Source organism: Mastigoproctus giganteus, chromosome 13 (genome assembly GCF_048544385.1).
Source record: "Mastigoproctus giganteus isolate SK-2022 chromosome 13, ASM4854438v1, whole genome shotgun sequence".
Taxonomy (NCBI): Eukaryota; Metazoa; Arthropoda; class Arachnida; order Uropygi; family Thelyphonidae; genus Mastigoproctus; species Mastigoproctus giganteus.
The window spans coordinates 99,051,922-99,074,516 of NC_143587.1; the positions used below are offsets into that span (position 1 = coordinate 99,051,922).

At 36.1% G+C, this 22,595-nt stretch overlaps 1 protein-coding gene across 1 annotated transcript in view; it reads left to right on the forward strand.

Moving 5' to 3' along the window:
- LOC150076295 (fat-like cadherin-related tumor suppressor homolog) overlaps nucleotides 1–22,595 on the forward strand; it is a 780,225-nt gene that overhangs the window by 669,095 nt on the left and 88,535 nt on the right. The window contains exon 28 of the mRNA XM_090387312.1: nucleotides 11,803–11,982. Coding sequence (XP_090243438.1) covers nucleotides 11,803–11,982 — 180 coding nt within the window. The remainder of the gene's footprint in view (nucleotides 1–11,802; nucleotides 11,983–22,595) is intronic.

Genomic DNA, 22,595 nt, shown 5'->3' on the forward strand with positions numbered 1-22,595 from the left:
TAAGACAGCCCCCTAGAATAAAATGAATAATTTACCATAAATGTTATTACATTTCTAAATAAATACATTGAATAAATACATTGTTTGTTTCCATAATACTCTTACTTTTTTTTGAAAAACTCTGTCAAATAGAATTTCACTTATTTAGTAATAATAGCTAAATAGCCAAACTATAAAGTAGTTTATAGTTTGGCTATCTTATGAGGTAGAGTAGCATATTTGCCACTGCTTTTCTCCGGCTGTTCACTCAGAACTTGTAAAAAGTGTAGTAAAAACTATACACTTCTTAGCTAGGCTGTTTGATCCGACTCTCTGTGCACACTCTATGACTTATTTTTTCAAAGCAGTGCAAACAAGATAAAAATGAATGTCTTACTCAATATCTTTTGGCATTAATTAATAAAAACTGCCTATTTTACAATTATCAAAAGGAAAAACCACATATCACGATATACCATATCTCTCTATACATTTAAAAAGTTTTCCTCCTAGTGATATTTATTCGAGCCAATGGGAGAAGGGGGTAGGGCAATTACCTCACTTATTCGAGCCAGTGGGAGAAGAGGGTGGGACAATTACATCACTACAAATGTGCAGGTAAATAATTACATTGTTGTTTTCCATTGAAAGACAACTGCCTCCATAACATTCACCAACCTCATGCACATACTTCACTGTCTAATACACGACAACGCCTGGCATCATTTGATGTCCCATTGTAATGTCAGCTGATGAAGGGACCCGATATAGTTTGTATATTTGTAAATAGTTTAGTATTTTGTAAATATTTGTATAGTTTATAAATATTTTAGTCCTGCATCTTTCAGATGCAACAATATTCCTCATGCATTATGGCAGTGTTTCTCAACCTGTGTGCCACGAGTATGCGTCAGGTGTTCCGTGGAAAATGCAAATAAAAAAAATTAATAAATCCAAGTTTTATAAAAAATAAATAAACCAATAAAAAATTGGTTTATTTATGCTGCACCAATCCCAGCCCCTTCCAGGGGTCAGTCTGATGTTACGTTTTGATTCCAAGTACTAAATCTGTTAACCTTTATTTGGCTATTCTTATCACTTGAGAGTCTCACCCAGGCACCCTTCAGTTGTATAAGTGCAACTTGTAAGCAGCATAGTAAGAAATTTCCTTTGTGTTTTAATATATCTCTGAAATGTCATATTCAATTAAGCCGTATAGAACAGGTATTTTTCAATTAACTGTATTAATACATTCTAGAAGTAACTTTAATTTTCTTAGAAATTATTAGCAATGAATAAATTTTTAGTGAAAGGAAATCAGAAGAGGCAACTTGATAACGAGCTTGGAGAAAATGACAAAAAGAAGAAAACAATTTGTCGTAAATATGATGATGATTATTTTTGGCGATGGGATTTTCATATTCTGGTACCCAAGATTGTTTTCAACCTTTATGTGTTGCTTTTTTTTGGTTTAAAATTGTCGAATGAATCCATGATACCGAGTAAATTGCAGCGTCACTTTTCTATGAAACACTAGAATTTATCGTCCAAAGCTATGGAATATTTTGAAAGACTACAGGCCTCTACTAGAAAACAAGGAACAGAATTTTATAGTATGGCTAAAATATCTGATAAAGCACAAGAAGCTGGCTATTTAGTAGCCGAACTGTTGGCAAAAAAAAAAAAAAAGAAATCTCGCCTGATTGCAGAAAGTCTGATTTTACCAACATGTTGGGTAATCATGAAAAGTATTTTGGTAGAGAAAGTTGGGGAAAAAAATAATGACAGTACCACTCTCGAACAGCACAATTAGCAGGCATATAAAAGAAATGTCCGATGATATTGAAGAACAAGTTCAATATATTAATAATTTTAGGCGGCTGTTTGCATTGCAAGTAGATAACTCTACAGATGTAGTAGTAGTAGAGGCATGTTTCCTTGTATTAGTGGGTAAGCCCAATTAATATTATTTGTCAGGTTTACCAAAAACGACACAATTATTAATCTGTTTTGTTTTTTTTTTGTGACGAGCTCACTGAAAGAACAACCGACGATGATATTTTTGAAGTAATGAATAATTATTTACAAAAGCGTGGTATATTATGGAAGTTGTGTGTCAGCATTTGTACCAATGATGCCCCCGCGATGACATAGCACTAAAAGGATTTGTAAACTTTGTAAAACAACACAATTCAAATATTATTACAACACACTGTTTCATACACAGAGAAGTTCTAGTAGTGAAGATAGTCATACCCGATTTGAAACTTATACTTGATCAAGCGGTTAAAATGGTCATTTATATCAAAACCAGACCACAAAAAATACATATTTTTGGAAAATTATGCAAGGAACTGGAGTCCGATCAGTTTTCTTGAATAATGCATACTGAAGTTCCGTTGGCTATCGAAAGGAAATGTACTTATGCATATGGACGAGTTGCTTGAGGAAAAGTTCATATTTTTTTTTCTCTAGAGCAATCAAAATTTTGTGATTATTTAAGTGATGAAATTTGGTGCTGTAAATTAGGTTTTTTAGCAGATTTATTCACTCAGCTTAATACATTAAATATCAGTATGCAAGGCCCAGAGGAAAATTTACTCCCTTCTACTGACAAGTTGTTTACCTTTAAAGAAAAGTTGAGTATATGGAAAAAATATGTAACTGAAAAAAAATTAGAAAACGAATTATACTAAAATAATTAATTTAATAAGCAAAACATTAGAGCTGTTAAAGACAAAAATTGAGCATTACCTTCCATCCCTTGATATCAAAAAATATTTGTGGATAAGAGACCCATTTGCAACAAGAAACCTTCCGACGTTAGAACTTAATCTGCAAGAGGAAGACGAATTGGCTGAGATCCGTACTGACCAGTCACTGGAAATTCACTTTAATAACACTAATATTAGCAAATCCAAATATTAGCAAAATTCAAAATTAATATCCATGATTTTCGGAAAAGGCGATTAAAATTTTATTGCCGTTTTCCACTTCCTACTTGTGTGAAACAGCGTTTTCCTCTTTAAATGCAATTAAATTTAAAAAAAGAGAGACTAAAGTCAGTAGAAGAGGAGCTGAAATTAAGCCTATCCACAATAAATTCTCATTTTAAAAAATTGTGCACCTCCCATCAAACCCAACCGTCTGATTGAATAAAATTTTATAATTGCATATTTGTTTGTTTTTATATTTAAATATGTTAATTTTTTACATATTTTCTTTTAAATTTCATGCAATTCATGTATGTTCAAAAAATTAAAAGCATTTAAAACAAATAATAAGTGTATCTTTAAGTATACCCAACAGAAATAACTTCCAGTTTGTGTATATATATAAATATTATAATATATATATATTATAAATATTATACTCTTATATATAACATATATGAGTATTATAGTGATTGTAGTGTGCTGCAACAATGAAAAGGTTGAGACACACTGCATTATGGAACCCAAAGCAAGGGGCCTTCTAAGCGACCTATGTAAATACAGCAGATTCTCAGTATGGCCTGGTATTTGTGCTTGTAATACAGTATACTTTCTTTGATCAACTGGTATTATCCTGGCAATCTGGTCATGTCTGTGAGTGTACTTTGTCTGGGTGATCACCCTGCATCCTGTGGTGATGTGTTGGATCATTTCTGAGGCCAGATGACATCATCGACATCTGTCACTCCATGCTCCTTGGCAATACATTTTCTATCGTTCCAGGTGTTGATTACCTGGCCTTGGGTTGCAAGCACAAATCCTTCAGTCTTGGGGAAAAGTGTCCTGCTTGTGAGCCATGCATTGGAAGCCATTTTATCTCTGTGATCTAAATGGAGGTCATTGTAGTGTCTTCTTTCTAGGTTCATTTGTTTTGTCTGGGTTGGAGCGGTCTCGCAACCAGATGGAACAAACAAATTATTATTAATATAGTATATCGTGATATACAGTACAGTTTTGAACACACTCTGGATTCATCAATATGTAAACGTGTTTTTCCCCCCTCTTCATTTATATATAAAAGCTTTCTGGCGCTAAAACAGCAACTGTTTTGTGTATGCAATATATATCAGGTGGTTATAAAATAAGTTTTCCTATTCAGGAGACCCTAGTGTCAAAACGGATAGAGATAGCACTGTAAAAATCGGTGGGTATGTCATTTAAGGTATGGGGAAGCGATTTGTAGAAGAAAATAATTTAGTTCAAATTTCCTCTACCAGGGGAGAAATTGGCACTGTAAACATGAGATGGAATACTTAACCTAAGAGTAGATTTTAATATCAGAACTTGCAAATCTACAGATATTGTTCTATGTGCTTTCCTTCAATTGAGATGAGATGACATTCTGAAAACAGAGGACTGCGTGCGACACAGTTTTGCATAGCATCTCATTGGGGATGTTGGTTCCATTCTGTTTAATTCTTGCTTTCAATTCGACAAGCGTCTGTGTGCCGCCACGGTAAACTCTATCTTTCAGGTATCCCCATAGCCAGAAATCGCAAAGATTGAGGACTGGCCAGAACTGCGGAAAGTCTCTAGAAATGATGCGATCATTTCTGAATGTTGAACGGAGCAGTTCCTTCACTTGTCGACCAACGTGGGGAGGGGCACCATCTCTCACAAACACTACGGTCTCCAAGCATTGCCTTTCTGGCAGAGCAGGAATAATGTGATCTCTTAGGAGAGCACAGTACCGTGCACTAGTTACCGTACACCTTACAGAGCCATGAGGTGTAGACTCTTCAAAGAAAAATGGTCCAATTATAAACTCTGCTGTGAATCCACACCATACTATAACGTATGGACTTTGTAGTGAGTGGTCTTTCGTGCACAGCAGATGGATGAGAAGTTCCCCCTATTCGGCAGTTTTGTGCATTTGCATCCCCATGAAGAGTGAAATCAGACCACGAGATCATTCCAGCCCATGTATCGTCAAGTTCCATACGAGCCAGAGATCGTAGAGCAAAGTCTATTCATTGTTGCTGATCACAAGACTTTTAGTTCTTGCATTACGTGAATCTTGTACGGGAACCAGCATAAAATTATTCGAAGCACTTTATTTACAGTAGACCAGGGAAGGTTCAAAGCCTCTCGACACACCTCTGGCAGGCACTACTGACTGGACTGGTAGTGTTTTGCATTCTGACCTGGAGGCCATTGCAACCGTTACTTCATCCACTACCTCCATTCTGATATGTGGTCGTCTGGTCCCCTGCCTGGAATTACACCTAACTCCCCTGTCGGTCACTTCAAATTTCTTTATTAGTTTTCAAAGCCCCGCTGACGTCAAAGGTCCTTTACGCAAACCTTTAAGTTTCCAATATTCATGTAGTGCTGCATTAGCATTGCTATTATTCTGGTAGAACAGTTTTACTAAAAGGGCACGTTCCTTTTTTGTAAGAGCCATAATGGTTATTGACAGTGGTGTTAGCCTTTCTGCTTTTATCTAACAGGATGTCATTTGCATGAGCAGAGTGTCTTGAAGTAAATAACTTTTACATATGTGCAGCACCGTTTTTTTCCCCTGGTAGCAGAAATTTGAACTAATTTTTTTTTGTTCTACAAATCGCTTATCCATACCCTAAATGACATACCCACCGATTTCCACAGTGCTAACTCTAACTGTTTTGACACTAGGGTCTCCCGAACAGGGAAACTTATTTTATAACCACCCAGTATTTGTAGTAATGGATTAGTATGGGATGCTGGTGAAGGCTCATATAAAATTGTAGCTTGCACATGTAATGATCAGTTTTTGAGTTCATGAGGAAGAATGGGTCAGCATCAAGATCTTTTGACTTTGAACATGGAATGATTATGGGGCGAGACTTGCAGGTGCCAGTATCTTAACAAAACCCAACATGGTTAAGTGCTCCTGTTCTGTGGCATAACTAGTCTACTGTGTCTGGCTCAACAGGAACTAAACAACCAGTCAATGACCACAGTGAGACAGCCATTGGTGATCAAACCTCACAGTGTGTCGTGTGTACTGTCTCGTAAGACAGCAGCAACCTAGCACAGTGGTTCAGCTAACCACCCAATACAACATAGGAATAGCAAGACCAACATTCACAAAGACTATGTGCTGGACATTAGCTCATGGTCAACAGCTGTCACAAGTGCCCATGCACACTACAAGATACAAGAAACTGTGCCTTACAGTTTCTTGTATCTTGTAGTGTGCATGGGCATTCAGCACCAAGACTAGTCCACTGACATGTGGAAATCTGTCACTTCGTCTCGTGAATCCAATTTCCCACTCCATGCTAATGGGCATATCTGCATTTAGAGAAAGCAATATGAGACCTTGGCTGGCTGTATACAGTGGTATATGGTTTGGGGACTATTTTAATGTCATGCTCTGAGTCCTCTGACCACCATTAATCAACAGCTTGATGGGAATGCCTACCTTTCTATCATTGCCAACTAAGTACGCCCCCTTCATAATGACAGTGTATCCAAACAACTCTGTTGCTAACTGGTTTCAGGAACGTGCCAATGAATTCTACTCTCCCATCATCATCCAATCTCAACTCAGTTGAGTATGTTTGGGACCTACTGGAAAAGGACATTCGCCTAACAGTGTGCCAACATTACTGAACACATTGTGCAGTGCATGGGTAGCACTACCACAGGACAACACCTTGTGGAGTCCATTCCAGATGTATGCAGGCTGTGTTACTGGCAAAAGGTGGCCCCATGAAGTATTAGTCAGATGTTGCTAATGCAAAGCCAACTTTGTTTATGTGTATGTGGGCAAAATTACTTCTACACATATATTCATCCAGTAGGACTCTATGCTTCAACATTTGGATGTCTGGTATTAATTTTAATCCAGATAAAATGTATGAATGCTGGATATTGAGATTGAAAAACTGAAAAGTTAGCCTTTCTCTTTTCTCAGTTGCTCAATTGACTTATATACCCATAAACAACAAAATATTGTTGAATAAGACTAGAAAGAACTTTGACTATATTTGAACTAAGACATTGTCCAGATGTTTTAAAAATTGGAACTAATTTCACATTTAGCACTCCATTGATCTCCAACTTACAGTATAATTCAAGCTGATCAATCCAAAACCACCCTTCTCCTTTAATAGAATAAAAACATATAGCTAAAACTCTTTCAATTTGCTTGTTTCTGCATAATTAATCCAGAAAAATTTAGTTTATTCTGTATCAATGAAAAAATGTAGTAGTTTGAATAGGAATTGTTGTAATATTCCTTTGTTTTCAGTATTAGTAGTGAAAAATGATCAAAAAAAATAAGCTTGTAGAGCATCAGCCAAAAAAAAAAAAAAAAAAAAATAGTTGCTCTATCTGAATGTAATACTTCATTTATAAATAAAGCTAATGAATGCTTATTATTTCATTAGCTTTATTTATAAATACAGTAATTAACTGTAATCCTTAACCCATGTGAAGATAATGGGATTACGGCTCACCTCAGCACATTCTCCTTGAGAGTAAAGTGGGTGTGCCACTTGTCACTCACTATAAAAGGTTTGCATTTGGATCCTATCTTAGACTGAAGGATTTTTTAAAACCCTATTAGTCAGGGCTGCAGTTAATTGATCTGAAGTGAGGGAATTAGGATTGTTCTATGTAAGTTAATCAGGGTTTTTCTGGCTTGCATAACATGTAGCAGTTTGGACCATGAATGCTTGCTTGCACACACATAATATATTATAAACCATATGACTGGTTCAGCATGATCAAAAGTAGTTTGATATAAAATAAAATAATAAAATTAATTTTAAAATTGTTTCCAGTATCCAAACCTGCTGAAACCTTTCCTACCTTTCTGAGGCTGTGTGAGGTGTTCAGTCAGTAGCAGTAAAATTTATTATTGTGAGAGAGGGACAGATGTTTTTTGTTGTTTCTTGAGCCAGAATTCTGTTAGAACATAGTTTCATGTTCTAATAGATGGCTAATCATACCAAAAACTTCATAAAGTTTCCAGAGAGCTGCTCATTCAGACTTCGAATTACTCCAAGAAATGAGATTTTGTGATGTCATGCGATCTGATAACCATGACCCAATATCCTCTTCATGTTGCAATTATTTTTAACAATAATTATTGCCATTATGAATATAATGTCTGTTGTGTAAGTTTTATAGTACTTAAAAAGTATTATTGACTACAACAAATATATTTTAAAAATATATGAAATAGTCATATATAATCATATAATCATAACATACTTCAAAGAGTGTCAAATAAGCCACAGACTACTTCTGTTATGAAAGGTTTTTTTTTTTTTCTTTTTCCTCAATAATTATAAAATATTTGTGGTTTTTTGTCATCATTGCCACAAATCACATTATAAGCAGCCACTATTACAGCAGGAAGGTCATTTGCAGCAGTAAGTAAACTACTGCACTGAGGGAAGCATCCCAAAGTCTGTTTACAAATGAAGCCATGGGGTGAATCCATCCAGATAACGTTTTGACTACTTAAATGAAGTTTACTGATATCTAAACTACTTAATTGAAGTTTATTGCTAACCTATCATTTGGGATTTCCTTGAATGGTACTCAAGAGCAGCAAGTGTGGAATTTTTTTTAATATTATTATTATTATTATTATTATTAGTATTAGCTATATGGTGCAAGGAAGCCTGAGGCTTATGCTGCACCAGCCAAAAAAAAAAAAAAAAAAATTCCCAAATTACCCTGAGAGAGAGAGAGAGAGAGAGAGAGAGAGAGAGAGAGAGAGAGAGAGAGAGAGAGAGAGAGAGAGAGAGAGAGAGAGAGAGAGAGAGAGAGAGACAAAAGTAGAAGGGAATCACCAAGAAAGAGAAGAATGATGATATCCAGCTCAGGACCCTGGGTGTGCCAAGCCCATACTCACCAGATGTGAGCCCCCGGGGTTAATATGAAATATATTTTATGGGTGTGGGATTGAAGTTCCATCCCATGCAAATGCCAGTAGGTAACTTGAACAGGAAAGAAGTCCAACCAACACTCATTGTATCCCTTCCCCAAGAAGATGGCTATCTGAGAATAAGATTATTCGGGAGATTCCCAGCTCAGTTAGATGCTTGATTTTTACATTCCAGACTGATCAGCAGGAAGAATGTCATTTTATTTTGTCACAAGAATAGAAAAACTATATGGCGTGCTGCCTTTGGTGGTGTTGTTGTTTCTGTTGGGATAGCAGAACGTCTAAGTTTTGATTGCTGACTTATTTAATTGTGCTTGTTGCCTCTGAAGAAAAAAAAAAAAAAAAAAAAAAAGCAGCTAAACAGCATGGTTGTCGGGTTTATATTGAACAAATCAAATATATTTTGATATGTAGAGCTATGTGAAGCTAAATTTAAATTTTGTTTACTTGTATGTTATAGCTGTAAATTGTGAATAAATTCTTTTATCACATGGAGCAGTTTGACTGATGAGCCTACAAAGAAATACAGTTGAAGCTCTATATAACGATCCCCCATGAGAATGAGAAAAACAGTTGTTATATCGGAAGGACATTATATCAATCGTTCATAAAATCAGCAACAAAAAAAGTAAAAGCTTAAACATTTAATATAATTCTACTAGTACAATATATTATAATCTTATTTATAATATGTACTCCTGTATTAAACAAGAAAATTATGATTGTAAATTTTGCATTGATTGTAGAGCAAGGTTACAATTAAATTGTAAATTTCACTAATATACCTATCAAGGCCTAACAAGAGAATTTTTTTTATACTTTAAAATAATCTACTAAAACACACTGTTTCAATGGTAGAGCATGTTTTAAAAGAGAATTATAACATTACGCAATAGCAGTTATTTCACTTTCACAGTTAGGCTGCACTTGAAAAAATTGACGTACAAGTTCTAATTCTTGATGAGCATCTTTCACTGAAACTCCTTGTTCAACCAAAATAGGTTCCTCATCTTCCTCATTACAAATAAGTCGCATTATAGCCCCGGAAGCTTATGCGCCCCTAAACCTCATAACACACACACACACACACACACACACACACACACACACACACACACATATCACTACACATTTCAGAAGATTCCATTATTTCTGCAGCGAGTTCCTCCTCATTCATGCATATCCTGAAACATTCAATGTCTGCATCCACTTCTTCATAATCTTTGAAGCTTAAGTTTTCCTGTATGTGGTGACACACATACTCAAATATTTTTTTCCTATTATTGGACCGTTCTTCACATTTAATAGAGGAAGAAGAAGCATGTGAAACTTCACACATTGCATCAGTCAAGGCAGTAAATCCAGTATGTTTGAAAAAGTTGGCATCATCCAATGCTGAAACACATAAATATATTGCCTGCAGAATGTAGATTTCACATTTAAGTTTGCTTTCAAGACATAGCATACTTTTGTTTAATAACATTCTTCAGTAGTTTCCCTTAAAACACTGGATTACACCTTGATCAAGTAGCTGAAGAATTGATGTCATATTTGGTGTTAGGTACTTTACAGTGATTGCACATAGGTCATTTACTTGACAATGAGGAATGTTAGTTATCCACAAATAGCAAAATCTTTCTGTTCTTTTCACTCATCCTGTGATCTAACTCTCTGATCCATTCTTTGTAGATTAATGATTTCATCCATGCCTTTTGGTTTGCTTGATACATAGTCAGCAATGTCTTCAAACCTTTAAAACATCAAGGCTTCTGGGCTTACCCAATGATCAAAGGAGGAAGCTTCTCTGTGCCAGACACATTTGCTCCTAGGAGAACAGTAATCTGTTGTTTGGCCTTTTTTCTGCCACAACATTTTATCCAGTAGCAATTTAAAAAAGAGTCCAGTTTCATCAGCATTGAAAATGTCATTGTGGTCATATGTCAACAAAATATTTTTTAAACACCTTTCCTTCTGTTTCTTTGTAGCAACAGTCTCCACAGCTGCACTTTCATCACTCACTTTTTTGAAAGACAGGCCATGATGAAGCTTAAATTTCTGGATCCATCCATCTGAACTTTTAAATTCTTCAGTATCCATTTGATGTGCAAACTATTCAGCCTTAGCTTTTAAAAGATTACCATCTATCGGAAAATTTTTGCACGCGTCATCATTACGCATTCCAAAAGTACCGTTTCAAGATCCAGATACTTTGTTTTTCATGCTCAAATCCTACCTAGTGCAGCAGATTTCTCTAAACTTTCAATCTTTTTTTCGATCTTTCAGAATAGTGAACAGAGTATGCTTAGGAATGCTGAACTGTTTGGCAATGTCAGTTTTAGAATGCACACCATTATCTTCAGCTTGAAAAATCCTAATTTTATCTGCGATTGGTAAAGCTGTCCAATTTCTTGGAGCCATACCAATAAACATACACTCTAACTATGTAATGAAATTAACTTCTAGCCAATGTTCATTTCATTACTGCACTGCGAGAAAAGAGCATGGGAAATCTTAACAAATGATTTCTCACGGTTAGGCTGCAAGCTCGTCAATGACTTCAATATATCTGAAGATCTGTCATTTTTAAATGCCAGTATTGTAATAAAAAAGTAAAAATTCAGATTAAGAGGTAGAAATTTATGGTCATAATAAATAAATCCTTTTATTTTCAATGTCATTATTCTGAATGTAAAATAGTATTAGGTTAATGAGAAATTGGCTGGGACCAACCACATAGGATGTGGTTATAGGATGCGATTATAACATAGGATGTTATAATGTGTTGTAAAATTAAAAAGAGGGTCACTATAAAGAGCTTCGACTGTATCTTCATAGTAGTTTCCTTCCAGTCATTTTACTTTGAAAATGAAAACTATTACCCCCGCCCTCCAAATTGGAATGAGAAAATGTGTTATATTTTTAAACTTTTCTGTTGTTTTTCAGGATCACTTTGTGACTTAGCAGTAAATGAATGTGCACGAAGACCATGTCCTTCTCATCGCATATGTGCGGCAGAGGATGCTGCACCTCTTGGATATGTCTGTCTTTGTCCTCCTGGAAAAACTGGTCCAATGTGCGATAGAGATAAAGGACTAGCTTGCAATGATCCCACTTGTTACGAAGGCAAGCCTAAATATTTTTAAAATTAATGTGTTTTTTTTTTTTTTCATTTTGTTTATTTTCATCATTAATAGTAAACATCCTAAATGCACAATGCGTACAAAACTATCAAATAAGGAAAATGTTTGATATCTGTTAATTAGTGAAAAAATAATAGAAACTAGAATTTTAACTTAAGATAACAAATGAACACTCTTACATTAGAATAAATCTGTGTTTATTTTCTTAAGAAATATATACAAAATATACATTTTGCAATATGGTCCTCTGATATGTCTTCAGTGACTGTAAAAACAGGTAAAGCTTGTAATGAAAACCTACAGTGATAAATGTGAATAACAGTAATTAAACTGTCTCAGCTGAAAAATTAATTATTATTATCAAGTGAATTTTATTGTATAAAAAGTATTATATTAAGTGAGTTAAACTCCCATGTGATAGAACTATTTAATGATTATTCTTCTACTCTGTACAGTTAGGAAATCTACAAGTATCAGTAATTTTTAAGTGTAATGTTACTGCTAAGCATGCCTTAAGTACAAAAGTTAAATTGTAACTAAAATGGTACCACACTATAATTACTGGCTCAGTAACTTATATTTTGTGTGTTTTTCATTAACCCTTTTTATTTAACTTCAGTTTAATTAACATTGAAATAATTATTGCCCAGCTCCTATTCAACTTTTCAGACTAAGAAATTATAAAAATTAAATAAATAAATAAGAAAACGCTAAACTGGTCGCATGTCGTAACTAAAAAGGCAGAAAATTTTAATATAATTGGGAAAGGATGTTATGTCATTTCTATCCATATGGTAAAATTTTATACTATATATTAATGTGTTATTTTTTTATATATTAAGAATATAAGAATATGAATTTAAGAATATAAGTTCACCACTTAATTCTTAACAAATAGGTTTAATTAAACTCATATATAATACAAGCTTAATACTACATTAATTTTTAGCAGGTTTTAGCAGTTTCAAGATTCATGGAGATCCCCTACAGACCATATTTATGGTCTGAATATAACAAAAATAAACAAGACTACTCTATCCCATATTATCAAGCAAAAAGTATTAAGAACTTTTTGTCATCTAAAAATGTTACACTGTAATTCATAAAATCCGAACACTACAGTAGATTGAACTCCAATAATAAATAAATAAATAAATTTTCTGTTTATACTCCGGCACGACAACCAAGTCAGTAGAGTTTACAATAAATCGTCAATACAAATATTTATCGTATTTAGTAGTCACGGGCTTGAACTCCGGTCCACTCAAGGAATGCGTGCTATGCACTCTCACTCCTGACCACTGGGCTACGTAATAGTCACTGGTGTTCAATTTGTTGGGCCCAACCAAATTGTTTATTTAAAACTTAGCTAACTTTTTTTTTAGCATGAGCTCAGCTGTTGTAATTTTAACATTGCTTCTCTCATATGAAGTTGAATTTGTAAATCTCTTCTTCTTAAATAGATCATTGATACAAGAGGCCAACGGAAGATGACACAACTTGTGGGGGATAACAGAAGGCTAAGATCTGTCAAATAGCAATGTAATACAATAGTGGTAACCAAACAGGCATTTTAGGATATGCAGCTCATCATACGTTGTCACAGATGGAGTATCACAGCACCAGGTTTCACTCCTGGCAGCAAAAAATAAGAAGATATGGTTATAATGAGTTCATGAACACTGAACAGTGGATGATTGGAAACACGTTGCTGGACTTAACAAATCTTAGTTCCTGCTGTTTTATGCTGATGAAAAGACCAGAATATATTGAAAACAGCATGAATCCATGAACTCATCCTATCAGATGTCAATAATGCACTGGTGGTGAGAGTGTAATAGTGTGAGAAGTGTTTTCATGCACATTGAGCCCCTGGATTGAGCCCCTACAGCAGCATTTTTGATGCCCCAGGTTATTTTGATTTCCAACCAAGTGTATCCATACAGTGCATGAATACCTTACAGCCAATAAAGCACAGTGCAAATAGGTTCTTCCAGCAGGGTAATGTGTATATGGGAGTGCATTCAGCCTGGTGGCCTCCTCACTCTCACCAGATCTCAATCCATCGGTGTATCTGTGGGAAGTGGAATGAACACTTCAAAGTAATGATACACAACAATCCAATTTGCAATGACTGTGGGAACGAATTAAGTAACAAGGAAGCAACATGTTTGAAAGGGTAACCAGAGGGAGTTTTAATGTTCATCAGATTATCAGCAGTGATTCTTCATGCGTTAAGAATCTGCAGCTAAAGGAACCACTAGATGGCAGTGATCACAATGTACTGATGTGGGATTTACATAAAGATGTAACTACCATCAGGGGTAAGGGGAAGGGTTTTTACCTTTTGTAAAGGTGACTAACAGTGGTCTCAGAGAGTTTTTAAATTCTATACAGTGGGATCAACTGATGATGTTACCATTGGTGAATTCTAAATGGGAAGCCCTCAGGGACTTAATCTTGGAGGCTACTAGGCTTTTCATACCAACTAAGAAATACTGTTCAAGGTTTAGGCCTAAGTGGATATCAGATGAATTAATGCACCTCATAGCAGAGAATAAAAATGCATGGGATGCATATAAATTATCAGGTGACACAGAGGCCTATGGCAAATATAAGCTAGTCTGTAATCAAGTTACAAAGGAGGTTAGGCAGGCAAAGGCAAATAACGAGAAATCTTTGGCAAAGGATGCAAAGAAAAACAGCAAAGACTTCTTTACTTATATAAACTCTAAAACAAAGGGGATGAATCGGATTGGTCCACTTGATATCGATGGTTTGACTGTAGATGTAGATGGGCGCCTCTGTAGCCAAGTGGGAAGGAGCAGCAGTGCATAACACACACTTCTTGATTAGACAGGGGTTTGATCCCATCACCAACAAATACGGAGGATGTGGAAAGGTCAGGGAATGACCACCGCATATTCCTGGAGCAATATGGCCTTAGTTGCTAATGCTCCTAAAAACTAAATAACAAACAAACAGACTGTAGATGATCATTCTCAGATAGCTGCCAAACTAAATGAGTATTTTGAATCTACATTCACATATAAGGAGTTATTCAAGGAAGAGAGGACCAGATGTTTATCAAACTCTAACAGGGAGCAAAGTGATTTTGTAATAACTGAGAGGAAAGTGGAGGAGAAATTGTTGAAGTTAAACATAAGGAAGATACCCGGGGTGGATGGGATCTATCCAGTTATATTAAAGGAGGCTGCAAAGGAAGGAAACAAACACTTAGCCATAATTATGAGAGGTCCCCATGGACTGGAGAAGTGCAAATGTGTCCCCGATTCACAAAGGGAGATCAAAGGGTGACACAAGTAATCACAGACCTGTTAGTTTAATTTCTGTTCCAGGGAAAATAATGTAGTCACTGGTTAAAGAAGCATTGCAGGATCATCTAGACAAGACTGCAGTAATAATTCAGACACAGAATGGGTTTGTCAAGGGGAAGTCTTGCTGGCCAATTTGATTGGATACTGTGATGTGGTCACAAAGGAACTGGATGCAAAAAATAATATCGGTATCCATATACTTGGATTTCAGGAAAGCTTTTGATACTGTTGCACATGGACGACTACTGTACAAATTGGAGCAGTACCGCATTAAGGGTAAGTTTGCTACAATGGATAAAAGGATGGTTGAGTGGGAGAAGACAGAGTGGTAATCAATGGACACTTCTCTTCGTGGAAGAGTAGCTCATGGTGTCTTGTCAATGATATACAGGAATTTTGCTATCAGGGATAAGGGGATGATTGTCCCCCTTGTATAAGGCAATGTTCATGTCACACCTTGATTACTGTATATACAGGTCTGGAGGCCTCATTTTAGGAAAGATGTAGAGCTGTTGGGACGAGTGCAGGGAAGGGCAAAGAGATTGGTGAGTGGAACAAAGGGTTGATGTTACCAAGAAAGGCTTAAGTTCTGCAAATTGCAGGCTTCTGGAGACTAGGCACCTGCGAGGTGATCTAACTGAGGTGTATAAGGCCTTGAATGGATTGAGCAAGCTCAGTGCTAATGGGATTCTTGCTCAGATTACTCACCTGAGGGGGCATAATTCAAATTGAGGAAAGAAAATTGTAGAATATATGTGCAGAAATTCACCTTTAGCCAGTGGGTAGTTGATAGTTGGAACAAACTTCCATCTGTTGTAGTGGAGGTCAGCAACTTAAATAAGTTTAAGGCAGAACTAGACAAACATTTGGAATGAATGGATCGGTGAAATGGGAAGGGTGGTTTTTTTTTTTTTTTTTGGCTGATGCTATATAAACTTGCCTTCTTGCATCATATGCCTTACTAATGCTGACATCTCTGTGGCACATTTTTGACATGTTGAGTCCATCCCACAATATTTCCATTGATATTTACAAAAGAAAGACCCTTCATGGCAAGCAGAAACTGTACAAGTGGTGCAGAAAGTCATAAAATTGGTGATATTGAAATTTCAGATGATTATTTATTTAAAAAAATGTTTTAAACTTTAAGGGAAGCTGGCATATACCTAGTAATTTTGATGTAGGTGACAAAATGTGTATTGAGTCATTGAGGTTAATTATGAAGTCATCACTAGACTTAGGAGTTATTTCCTTGGAGTGGAGAAGCACCAATGTATTGCCAATACATAAAAGTAGTTGTAAGGAGTGAAGTGGGTAAACACCAACTGGTCAATCTGACTTCAGTGGTAGGGAAATCATGGAGGCAGTGATAAAGAGTTCTTTACAGGATCATTAAATAGAAATGGAATTCTGAAGGAAACATAGCATGATTTTGTAAAGGAAATTGGTTATGTATTGACAGAACCACTCATGACCAGGATATAGGAAATAATTTCAACATTGTTTACTTAGATTTCAGCAAAGCATTTGATTCGGCCTCACATGAGAAATTACTGTGTAAGCTGGAACATGTTGGAAACACAAAGAAAATCCATAGATGGATTTCAGGGTGGTAGCAGGCAGAGGTTGTGATTAACAGTTATTCTTCAGATTGGACTAATGGAGAGAAGTGGGGGTTTTCTAATGAGTAGGTGCTGGGACCACCCTTGTTTTTGATTTTCTTAAGTAACATTGACAAAGAGATAGAGATTATGATGTCAAGATTTGCAAAAGATATTGATATCATTCATTAGAGTAATTAATGATCAGCGCTGAGACCAGCTTCTTCAGGACAACTTAATTGGACTTCACAGATGGTCAGAAAAATGCACTTAAACTTAGGAAATAGCAACCCAAAAATAACCTGTGCACTATGTGGGTTGAACTAAACACAGCAGTGGAAGAAAGAGATTTAGGAGTTATGAGTTATGATACGGTCAAACTTGAAGTTCTCTGAGCAGTATAGACAGGCAGTAGGTAGGGCCCATTGTGTCCTAAGAATGATTTATTGAAGTCAGGAGTTAGATAGAAAGATCATAATATCACTGTATAAGGCAATTGTGCTTGGAATACTGTGTTTAGTACTGCAAGCATGGAATACTGGAGACTGCATATAAAAAAATAATAATAATAAATAAAAATAAAAACAGACATTGGGCTTCTTGAGAGGGTCTGAAATTGGAAATGCTCCTAGTGAGAAAAGAGCATCCATAAGAGGAAAGACTTTGAATATATGAGCTGCAGAGCTTGGAAACTAGACAGCATAGAGAAGATTAAATTGAGGTGTATAAGGCTCTGAGAGAAAGTAAAATGAACAGGAGTGAAATGCTCCTGGTGAGAGAAAAGAGCATTCATATGAGGAAAGACTGAATATGTGAGCTGCGGAGCTTGTAAACTAGACACCATAAAGATGATTAGATTGAGGTATTCTCTGAGGTGTTAAAGTAAAATGAACAGTAGTGAAATTCTCACTGCTATAAATGGTTCCAGAACTATGAACCATAAATTAAAATTATGGTGGAGGGGAGGTTTAGACTAGAAAGTTTTCTTTTAGCCAGCAAATTCTTAATTTTTGGAATAAGTTCCTCCTTGGGTGGTTGAGGCTGATAGCTTGGGGAAATTCAAATCTTGGCTGGATAGATACCTAGATGAGGAGGGGATCAAATAAGTGGTTTATTATTTTTTATTTTATTTATATATTTATTTTTGGCCAGAGGAGCAAAATCTCAACTCTTCCTTGCATCATACGGTTGATACTAATACTAAGTCCACGTTGTTCCAAGTGCTGGGGGGGGAGGCTACTTGCTATTAGGTAGGTATACCTAGCAAAATGGTCACTGACTGCAGACTAACTGTGGTTGTGTCTTCTTCTGTTTCACCAGGGAAAAAAAAAAAAAAAAATTTTAAATCTGTTGATGTATCATTCCAGTGCTGGAATTTTTCTAATACAGTACCAGAAACATTAAATTTGAATTTGTGAAGTACTCTTTGTTACTACAGCCCTGAGTGGTCAAGTGATAATTTCCAAGTGATTTCTAATATGATTATCCACTGTTTTTTATCCTAGAATACTAGCTTATTTCGTAAACCCTCCTCCGCTCGCAACGTTACTGCCTCCCTTGCTAGCAATGTCACTGCTACCTTCACTAGCAACATACTGCTTTTCTACTCTCCTGATCGCTTGGTCACTGGTTGGCACTGCTCCTGCCTCCACATGGCAGGGCAGGTAACCTGGGAGAAGAAAGTCCCTCTCCCAGGGCTAAAAGGAGAAACCATGGAGTGTAATGCATATCCATGCATTACAACCATGGAACACATGCAAAATGGAACACATGACCTCAGTCTTCCGAAAAAAATGAGAACAGATTCAAACAAATCAGAACCACCAGCCTTTCTGATAATGCATTCCTTATCAACTCAGCCAGTAAGCAACCAGAGTTGTCTCAAAAATGCAGCACATACACCAAAAATGGTAAGGTGACTCCAGTCAGGAAATCTATTAATTGAAACCACATAAGCAAGGCATTCTGAATGTTATTGAAACTGTTCTCTATAAGCAGAATCCCAAAAAAGTCATGCCACGTAACATACTAAACTCCTTGAAAGGAGTGATAAGCGAATGGAATTTATTGAACATCACCGAAAAGTAAATAGTCATGGAATTGCAAGAACAGAAAATAACTCAATCAAGGCAAATAATGATACAGAAAGATAATAAGCTTGTTCCAACACGTAATATTATGTTGACCTTTAGTACACCTAATTTGCCGACCTCAGTTAAAGCAGGATACCTACACTGCCATATCCGACCATACATTTCAAACCCTTTAAGATGTTTCAAGTGCCAAAAATTTGGTTTCTCTCAGAAAACATGCAGAGGTGAAATTACTTGTCCTGGGGTCAAAATATCATTTACAAACAAAGTGTACTGCAATGGCTTTGGAATGTCTACATTGCAAGTAGACAAGGTCAAGAACATATGAAGAAGCAAGAAAGCAAATAAAGTCAACTATCCCAAAACAACACTTCCACTGCACAAATGTGCCAAACTGTTTCAATCCAAACTGAGTTATCAATTCAACCTAATACATCCATTGCAGACTGGAACAATCTGTATTATCAGCACATCAACCTACTATCAAACCTGTTTCTGTTCATAAAATAAACAATACCCCTATCACAATTCCACCTAAAATTACACCAATTGATAAAATTCCAAATAAACCATGAAGGCAACAAGCCACTGAATTTCCCCAGTCAAATTCAAACAGAATGGACTCTGAATATATAACTGCACAAGATGAAACAGTACTTCATCTTCATGCAGAAGATGACATGGAGACTGGATTTTTGCTTAGTCACACCAATGATGTAGAAGAGTACAGATTCCGGACATCCCTTTTTTCCTAGAAAAGATAAAACAAAATATGACCCTTAAAAGAAAACCACTCACAAGAAACAGACAGACTCACCTTCCCTCTTCAAACTCAAATAATGCAGTGCAGTTTACAGTGGAATTGTTGATTTTGGAGCAATACTGATGATGTCTATGATTTAATCTTCCAATATAGTCCTGTAGCTTGCAAGATACTAATCTAACTCCACAAATAACTCCATTAATTAAAATTTTTACAACTTACAGAAAAGATATGCTCTTCATTATCCAAGTGTGGAGGCATCACAGTTTTAGTTGACTACAAAATACCTTCTAGAAACATTCCACTTCAGACCCACTTAGAAGCTGTTGCAGTACGTATATCAGTTGGACAGCACTAATTCTAGTATCACTGTACATTCTACCTAACAATATCTGCATGTTCAAAGAACTAGAAGACCTTATAAAACAAATACCACCACCATCATTTTGTATCCTTGGTGACTTCAATGTGCATCATCCACTATGGGAATCTGTCCACATGGACAGTAGAGGACAGTTTGTAGAGACAATACTAGACCAACTGAACCTAACATTACTAAACACTGGCCAAAATACTTACACTCACCTTCCCACTGGATCTATGTCAGCAATTGATTTAACTATCTGTTCCCCCATATTGTATTCCAGTATAGAATGGACAGTTTTAAATGATCCACACAATAGCAATAATTTCCCAATTAAAATGCAGAATCCAAATGCTACAAACCCATGCCCTGATAATCAGTGAAATGGCAATTCTCCAAAGAGGATTGGGAAAAGTATTCAACCCGGCTTTCCTTTGATAGCCAATTGATTAGACCACAACCCATTGATGATGTCAGTGAGCATATTACCGAACAAATACTGACTGCAACTTCTAAAGAAATACCTCACGCCTTTGCATGTAAACACAAAAACCTTAAACACTGGTGGAAGGGTTAAAGCCATTGCAAACATTAGTTTCCATAGGAACTTCCCCTTGACCAATACCAAAAAGGAAAAAAATAAAGCCTAGATCCTGCTACAGAAGTTTCCAACCACCAACAACCTAATTCAGTATAAAAGGCTTAAGGCAAAAGCTCAGCAAATTAGAAGAAAAGCCAAAAAAGACTCATAGATATAGTTTGCCTCCACGACTGCTAATATCACAAAGAATACTGGCAGTCGACTTATCTGGAAAAAGATTCAGCAACTAAATGATAAATATCTACCTCCTTCCGCTCCCATCTTAACCAAGAATGGAAGGAGCTATCTTATTCTTCTTCTCAAGAAATAGTTAATACCCTTGAAGAGGCTTTTGGCCAAACATCTGCCATTTCGGCACATGACAACTCTTTTCTTCAAATCAAAGCTTTAACAGAAAGGTATAAGATAAACTTCCACACTACCCAATATCTTGCCTATAATCAACCATTTAACCTATTTGAACTGCAAATAGCATAAAATAGATCACTCAGTAGTGTAGCTGGAACGTTTAAACAGTACAGCCTTGCATTTACTATTAAAGTTCTATAACCAGATTTTTCTTGATGGTACGTATCCCTCTTCCTGACGTAACTCCATTATTTTAGCCTTTCCTAAACCAGGAAAAGATTAATCACTCCCACATAATTACAAACCTATCTCCCTCACCAGCTGCCTAATGAAACTCTAGAAAGAATGAATACACAGTGTGTCATTCTGATACACAGAATAATACAGTTACCTGGGTTCTCAAAGCTAAAACTCTGATGAACAACAATCAGTTTGGATTCCAACCAAATAGATACACTGGATCTAATGGCGAAAGCCGAGACTAACATCCATAATGCTTACATCAAAAATGAACATCTTGTAATGGTAAGTCTTGATATTGACAAATGTTTTTACACTAGCTGGAAGTATGGCATATTGAGAACTTTTTCCATAGGATTACGAAGACACTTACCAGAATTCATTAGAAATGTTCTTCAACACAGAATGTTTCTGGTCTGCTATCAATCTGTATTTTGTCAGTCCTACACTCAAGAAGATATCCCACAAGGATCAGTACCTACTTCTACCCTTTTTTCACTTAGACAAAGCACCATAACACAGAATATCCCCAATACTATAGAACTATATATGTATGCTGAAGATCTTTCTATATCTTGCCATTCACAAAATATTCATACCATTGAAAGACAGCTGCAACGTTCCATAAATAAGTTGGAAAGGGCACTGCAGAATGGATATCGTTTATCAGAACAAAAAACAATTGCAGTTCACTTTTGCAAATAATGTAAGCTATACCCAGAACCAGAACTCAGATTACAAAACCATATGATCTCTCTCACCAGTAATCTTAGTTTCCTACGTTTAATGTTGGACACCAAACTTAACTTTGTTTCACATATTACATACCTCTGAACCGTTTGTTTAAAGAAACTTAATATACTTAGGTTCATTTCTGCTATGACATGAGGTGCTGATAGATACTCTTTTACATTTGTATCATTCTTTTATCAGGTCTCATTTAGATTATGGTGCTGTTTCCATGACCTGGCCAGGAAAAGTGCACTAACCAGACTTAATACCATCCAACAGAGTGCCCTTCCTCCTGCTCTAGGCATGGTTAGAACATCCCCTGTCCAGAGTGTGTATGTAGAGTCACACAAATCCCCACTTCACCTTAGAAGGAAAATGTTGCTCCTCAATTATGCAGCCAAAATTCAAAGCATTAAACAATTACTTTTCAACCCTGAATGGACAGCATTCCATAACAATAAACAGACTGAAAATAGGCCCACTGGTATTAGATTAAAAGATTTGCTTCACACCTGG